Genomic DNA, 7,682 nt, shown 5'->3' on the forward strand with positions numbered 1-7,682 from the left:
TATAACTCGGAACTAACAAACATGCCCAATTGCCCGACCGACTCAATGTCCATTAGGCTGCAAGAAGCATCCTCCCCAGACGGTGGACTCAACTCTGCCAAGTTGTCTCGGCTTATAATAAAGTGCCCAAGGGTGCGTCATGCACTGACATCTCTGATGACGAATTGGTTCGCATCAATGAAGCCGCGGTTCAAGCGATAGAGAGCATATTGACGAGCAGAAATCCTGGAGAACACACTATCCGCCTTCTGCTTCAGAGATGATGCCCCCATATCCATTGGGCATGCTGTTGGTCATGCCATGGCGGGCACACTTGGCCTGCGCATGTTTGTCAACCATTTCGCATGAAAGTACAGAAGTATATACATTTCACATATATATTATCAAGTAAACCATGCGTGCAAGGATAGATTAATAATAAAAACGACAGATTTTCAGTCTCCAAATCATCCGATCAACATCGCGTGATTTACAGGTTATGATTGTATCGTCGTGCCACAAACTCTTCACTGGCTGAAAACACTCAATTATCACAACAAAAGTTCAGATTACAGATTAAACTGTGACGGGCAAAATTGCTAGGATCAGTAGACTGATTCACTGACACTACTAAATATCACTACAAAAGGAGCTCTGATCCAGTCACCAAATTTCACTGCCAACACCCACCGGATTGCGTGACAAGCGCTGATGTCCATGATACTGCGGCCTTCTGGGCATAAACCGTTTGCCTTGGCGGCACGAGTCGGCTTTCGTTTGCTTCTACACTGACAACTGCAACTAGCAAGTATACCATTATATATTGCGACAAAACTGCGGTGGGTGCTTCTCACTCGTCTGTAACCGGTCTCTTCTCCAGCAATGATGCCAAGAAAACAGAACACAGTTTCGTGAGAGGCGGGAGAGCATGAGATGATCCAGTGAATATAGTTTCCCAGGGTCTGTCTGATGGGATAAATGGGATATCTGAAACCTCTTTCTTCAGTTCCAGTTTTGGAAGTTCTCCATAAATAGAAGCATAACCGATTGGTGCTGAAACAACAGAGATGACCATGAGTACATTTTCTATCACTTCTAGTGCAGCAAGGAATAGGTCAAAATTGCTTTCACCAGGCACGATGTAAATGATATTCAGAAAGTCTCTTTGAGGTATGATGGCATTTAACAATCAAGTGCGCAGGTTAAGAAAGCAACAAAGTCGTACAACAAACTCACCAGGTTCATCAGCTTGAATGTTTTTCCGTGTGCTCTTGCTGATTTGCGGCTCCTCGTTCTTTAGGGGATCAAAGATAACATATTCATGTGAACCATTTACGTAAACCAGCAATGAAGCCTCTCCACCTCTTGTGCCGTCTGTGCTTGCGTCGAAAGAGGGACCATCCTTCACAAAAGCAATGCTACCTCCTTTTGCCTGAAAGAAATGAGAAGGTAATCAAAGCGTACGAATTAATACACTCCCTGGTGAATTCCCCTTTTAAAAAAGTAGATATATTCAGTGGAGAAGAAACCAAACAACAAAACCAACAGAACCTAGACAACACACAATGAACTACCAGTGTGGTTAGAGCCTTAGAGGAACAAGACAGTGAATGGACCATTTAATTTTAACTCTAAACATAGCCCACTTGCTTGGTTTAACAAATAGAATGGGTTGGCCAAGTGCCAGCTCATCTCTCATAAGCCTAGTCGAAAAATTCTGTGATTACAAAGCTGCAACTTTTTAAAGTGGACAATAACAAAAAATTCACTTTCACAAAGTCTATATTGCACTTCAAAAGTAGTTGGTCATGAAATATAGCAAGTTATCTGAGCATACCTTCTTTACAGACCAGGAGGAAACCGGTTTTGAATTTTCTGCATCGAAAATCAGTATTATCCCATCCTGCTCTGCTGGTGCTCCTCCTTCAGGACAGCTTAGAAGAGAAAGAACCGCAAATTCACTCTTACTTGAAGAACAACATGCAGCTGTCAAAGCATAAACACTAACATTAGAACTAGATCAAATGTGCTTGCCTGAAAACATTTTGTTTTGTTGGTACAAGGAACCAGGCTAGAACAAGGGACCCTAACCCTAATTATAGTGTGGTGCTTTACTCCATATGATGAAAGTGTGTAACACAATTGGATCATGAACCACATCTATTAACAGTATTACACTGGAACTGGGCTACTTGAGTGATCATTTGGTAGCCCTTGAAGATAGCCAAATTTATCCGAATGGTCATACTGGGCTGAGTTATTAAATGAGTAAAAGTCGTGCAACCAGTAAAAGCTGGTGCAACAAGGTTGTGCCAGATCATTTGTGTGCCTCTAATTGGCATGGCTAAGCAGCTTGATGCTTCTACGGTTAAACCAATATTACTGATTCAGAACTCCACAACTGGGTTACCCAATGCTAGAAATAGAATGCATAGTGAAAAATGTAAAGCATTCATCGTGTGCTAGATGCTATTCCGCCTTCATGGAAATTTGCCGTCATAGTTTAATACCTTCTGCGAAAAGGGTGTAAGACCATTCCATGGAAAGATTTGACACATTCCACACAGCAACCTGTGGTTTTGAACTCTGAGATAGAGACATCAAATAAGCCGAATCCCCAGCGAAAGAAAGTTTTGTAATGGGCTGCAAATTTAAGAGGGAAAAAAATCAAATCACCAGGGTCAATATAGTGGCAAAAGTACAACAGAAAGAACAATAAATACCGATAGTGCTTCTGCAATCACGCCAACAAGTGCATTATTATCAGGGTCCCACAGAGTAATGACGCTCTCAGCTGCAACCGCAAGAACAGATCCATCGCCTGAGAAGGCTGCGGCTGTCATAGGTTTCTTCCTACAAAATTAAGTTATTCAAAATATCATCTGCATCATTTAACAAGTCAATGGACAATAAATGAAATGATTGCTCTTTATATGTGTGATTAGACAGGTCATTAAGCAGTTACACTAAATATGCTTATAACTAGTCTTTATACAACTAAATGTAAACATGTATTGTTTAAAGGAAAATCATGGTCAACTCACTTGTATGAGCCAACTGATTGGCATCTCCAACCAGATTGACTTTTTCCGTCACTTGATTGTAAAGACAAACTTTGGACCCACACCTACAGGTCAAAATATACTCAGGATACGGAGAGAATCAAATAAGGCATCATCCACAAAGCTGATATGACATGCACACCTTGAAGTTGCCACCAAACGAAGAACTCACAGCCATGTTCTTTCCTGGATGGAAAGCAACGGCAGAAATCCCAGCATCACTGTTATGGAACATGTGAGTCAGAAAACATAGTATCACTATATATCTATCAGTGACCTAATAAAAGCATGTACACCAACCTGTGAGGCTCATAAATGACAGTGGACAGATGAAATTGTCCAGCACGAGACCCTTGGTTCCAAAATTTCAGTGTAACAAGGCCACCTAATTCTTCTTCAGGAAGCTTGACCTCCACAGTGCACATTAAATTGCCACCAATGGACAAGGAAACTAAAGAGATGTACAACTATATTAAGGGAAAAAAGAAAGGTGTCAAATTGTGAATACCAAACAGAGACTGACAAATTATGAATATCACATAATGGTTTATTCCAGAGATCCCAATGAAAGAAATCTATAATACTCCCTATGTAAACAAATATAAGACGTTCTACATCACTATTTTAGTGATCTAAAATGCCTTAATATTTGTTTACAGAAAGAGTAGTAAATACGACACAGCAAGTATGTCAACCATGTTCAGAAGATTACAGCAAAATGACTTTGGTGCTTTGAAATATTATCACATAATAAGATACAACATAACCATTGAGAAGAAAATTCATTAAAAAGAAACATAGACTATAAAGAAGAGAACTTAAGTGGTTAAACAAAGGCAGGATAGGACAAAGGTATCACACCGTAATATCGTCAACAGGCTGAAAGTTCCTCTCACACACTTGCACCTGAGCAGGTTAACAATACTGGGTCAATCTTACTAAAATGTTGCGCACAATAAATCTCTTAAGTTGATTGTCTTACCTCTGAAACCTCAGTGTTCTCAAACAAATTATAGAATTGTATGCAGTAATCTTGTGTTGGTATAGCAACAAGGCCATTAGTGGAATCAAATCCACACACATCTCGTCGACTCAAGTCCGCGGAAGCAATAGGTAGCTGAGGAGACAAACACAGAGGGTAAAACCATAAGGGGAGATAAACAGAGACAATATATATAGAGGGTGCTTGGATACGTTTTAGTCCCATGACTAAAAGTAGTGGGACTAAAACTTGCTAGCCTCACCCATGCTTGGATCCAAATACTAAAGAGACTAAAATCAAGTTATTGAGCATTTATTATCCTCCAAACCCTCCAATCCAGAACTCGCATGTGTTAAAGGAGAGGAATTAAATGAGGAGAGAGAGGGCTAATACATATTTTAGTAGGTTTCCTATGGCTAAAAAATTTTAGCCTCAAGACTAGTCCTAGCCTCTCTTTAGTCAGGGGTGCTTGGAACTTTAGCCTCTAAAAGAGACTATTTTTAGTCAGACTAAAAATAGTCCCTTGGATCCAAGCACCCTCATAGCCAATCAGCCATAAGTCTCAAGCATATTGAATAATTGTCAGAACAAGGGTAACCAAAATCTGGCGATGTCATTTGCTGGCATAAACAATTAAAGGGCGGAACTGCAGATTTTGATGCACAAACCTTAATTCCAGCAACGGTTTTCAGGACCTCCATGTTAGGCATGTTTAAAAGATGAACTTGGTTATTTGTACATGACACCTGCAAATAACAAAAAATTGTAGCATGAAAAACTTGGCGTCTTGGCGACCCAATTCAGAATGGAATATGATGTCAATATCATTCTTATCAATCAACATCCTCATCCCAGCCCAGTTTACAAGTAAATACAGTCCATGTCTATATAACAGAGTGAAAGCTCGACAGATATACTTTATTCATTCAGTTCCAATCACATTGCTTGATCAGTTCCTAATATGAAGCTGTACAAGCCCAAATTCATGCATTGGCATCCTCTCTAAGTAAATATTACTGCACAAAGAGGCATCGATGAACCAACCTTCTAACGGTACTACTTCGAAATGTTATACTGCTGTGACAGCAACTACACATGATACTATCACAACATTTTCTCTTTGGGCTTTGACCATAAGATAGACCCATAATATATATTCTGTGCGACTAAAACATTGTACCATGGGAAACTTCTTTCGAGAATTCAACGGTATAGTCTTTGTCATATATATAACCCACATTTAGTTGGTCTAATTTATGGTGAAAGTTCAATTTTGAAATGCTTGCACACCTTATTCATTTGAATGGAGGGAGTACAAATTTAGCAGCAACACGACAGGGAATAATGCATCCAAACTATAAAGCAGACAAGAAGTAGCAACCAAATGATACTATGAAAACATGCAGAATGACTACATGATAAGCATGTTCACATATTTCACGCCAGGTGTGCCTACTAGGAATCTGATGATCTCATTTTTCTAAAACTTCCGTTACTCGCAACCAAGAAGCAGAGCAAAGTTTAGGCATGTCTACACATCTGAAACAAACGAAACTTCTATTCACACAGGCATATAGGATTACGACAAGCCAGAATACCAGATTCACATAACTTCTTAAATCACAAAATAACTTCTCTGAGGAGAAATAGATTTCAGGTTCTTGTAAATACACTGAAATATCATACAGGAGGTAAGAGAAGTGATACTTACACAGGAAATGGAAGAGTCTGGAGAATCTACAAAGAACAGAAGAGGAGATCCTAGACGTGGCTTATACCTTCTCTTTCCAGTATCTAGTTGCCATACAACAATAACACCCTCCATACCACCTGTAAGATCAGAAGATGCTTGTCACTGAAGTTACAAGACTAGACATCAGGGTCAACATACAAGACTAAAATGTAGCACAAAAATGGCATCGATAAACAGTAAAAGCATCAGTAATCAAAACCTGAGAGCAAGTAAGCTCCATCGGAAGAAAATTTGAGAAAGTTCACTCCGCTAGAATGCCAGTGCCATGTAGTGCAAGTACCCGCATCATCTTTACCCCTTACACCATCCCTTTCTTCATCAACTTGAGACTTTGCACCATGTGTTCCAGAAAACTTGGCCTTTCCAAAACCTCTCCAGATTAAGATCCTCCCTGTTGCATCACCACCAGCAACGATTCTCTCACTTGGATGGAAGGCCAGGGTGCTCAACTTCTTTGTGTGACCAAGCTTTATTTTCCTTATATTGTCATGGTTGAAATCTTTCGTAGGTATGCTCCATATATAGAGATGTCTCTTATTTGCAATGCCCAAAAATTCTCCAGAACAACTCACGACAATCTTTTCTGGCTTCCGTGTCTGTTTGGATAAAAGAAAATAATGAGACGGTGAAGTTCTAAGCATAGAAAATGTCATAAATTCTCATCTGGACAATGGAATGGGCAAATCCGAAAACCTCACCTGAGCCAGTTCAGAACCCACTTGGCACCCTTTCCACAAGTCATAAATCCTCAGCTGCCCCCACAATTCCTTCTTTTTAGCAACTGGCTTGCCCTTTGCCTTATCTTGAATAGCCTTGTTGCTCAAAGCTTCCACAGAGACGAATGCGAAAGGAGCATACACCTCGGTCAATTTCAATTTTTTGCTTATGTTGGGAATCACCTGCACTCATCAGATAAGAAACATTATTAGCCCCGCCTACGGTATCTCGACTTCAAATCAACAGGCTCGGCATAAGACGATGGCTCGAGCGGCTCACCATGGAGTGGACTGGGGCGTCGACTTTGACCTTCCGCACCAGCTCGGCGGTGGCGAAGTCCCAGTAGATGAGGAAGCCGTCAAGCCCCGCCGTCCAGCAGTGGGTCGCGAGCTTGGCGGCCGCCGCGGCGCTGCTCTGCGGTGGCACCACCACGACGGCGGTGACGTCCCCCTCGTGCCCCTCCAGCTCCGACACCTGCAGCACGACAGACCCCAAAGGGGCGAGCCACATCAGCTTCAATCACGAGGCCACACGCGGCGGCGCGGATGGACAAGGTTCGCGCAGATGGTGAGGAACCGCGGTCGGGGGCTGCGCTTACCAGCATGCCGGTGGAGGTGCTGAAGACGGAGACGGAGCAGCCGGAGCAGACGAGGAGGAAGCGGCCGTCGGCGGAGAAGGCCGGCGGCGCCGAGACGTAGCTCTGGCCGCCGGTGATCATGGCGGCGGCGGCGGCGGCGGCCGGTTTAGCTAGGGTTCCGGGGCGGGCGAGGAAATGGGGGCGGGGCGCGAGAGGAGGAGGAGGAGGGCGGCGAGACGGCGGGGAGAGGAGAGGTAGGGTTTTGGGGTTTGGGGACAAGCCGCAGAAGCAGGGCAAAGAGGGCTGTTTTTTGCGGGTTGACGGGTTTTGCACACCTTGTTGGGTCGGAAACCCGCTTCAAGTTTTGGGCCTTGGGTTTGTGCCGGTGGGCTCGGCCGTATTTACGCAAGCGTGGCGGTAGCCTTGTGGGCTGAACCATCGTGTCATCATGTGGGCCAGGCCGTATTCATATAAGCACTGCAAAATAGTCCAAGTTACAGACTGATATGTTTCTCAAACAAAAAAGTTACAGACTGATATATACAGATGGGCGGACATCCAGTGATACCACACCTTAAATGCTCCCATGATACCATTTGAAAAAAAGTTCAT

The 7,682-nt window shown here is 42.7% G+C and overlaps 1 protein-coding gene across 1 annotated transcript; it reads right to left on the reverse strand.

Annotated features, from left to right (window-relative positions):
• Positions 1–449: 449 nt before the first annotated feature.
• LOC119299173 (WD repeat-containing protein 75-like) lies at positions 450–7,327 on the reverse strand. The gene is made up of 16 exons (XM_037576426.1): positions 7,092–7,327; positions 6,773–6,967; positions 6,475–6,675; positions 5,976–6,372; positions 5,735–5,853; positions 4,692–4,769; positions 4,024–4,158; positions 3,903–3,947; positions 3,342–3,508; positions 3,184–3,262; positions 3,024–3,106; positions 2,703–2,832; positions 2,490–2,622; positions 1,817–1,965; positions 1,216–1,411; positions 450–1,032 (listed from the first exon to the last, which is right to left on the reverse strand). Exons 1-16 carry the CDS (start codon positions 7,209–7,211, stop codon positions 830–832), a joined length of 2,430 nt encoding a protein of 809 aa, XP_037432323.1. The 5' UTR covers positions 7,212–7,327; the 3' UTR covers positions 450–829.
• Positions 7,328–7,682: the final 355 nt, after the last annotated feature.

Source organism: Triticum dicoccoides, chromosome 5A (genome assembly GCF_002162155.2).
Source record: "Triticum dicoccoides isolate Atlit2015 ecotype Zavitan chromosome 5A, WEW_v2.0, whole genome shotgun sequence".
NCBI lineage: Eukaryota > Viridiplantae > Streptophyta > Magnoliopsida > Poales > Poaceae > Triticum > Triticum dicoccoides.

Excerpts from the sequence above, each read along its gene's own strand:
- LOC119299173 (XM_037576426.1), bottom strand. The coding sequence starts at position 7,211 with ATGATCACCGGCGGCCAGAGCTACGTCTCGGCGCCGCCGGCCTTCTCC. Across the intron at positions 3,263-3,341 it reads GTCATTTATGAGCCTCACAG|TGATGCTGGGATTTCTGCCG; the intron begins GTTGGTGTACAT and ends GTTCCATAACAG. Across the intron at positions 3,107-3,183 it reads CGTTTGGTGGCAACTTCAAG|GTGTGGGTCCAAAGTTTGTC; the intron begins GTGTGCATGTCA and ends TTTGACCTGTAG.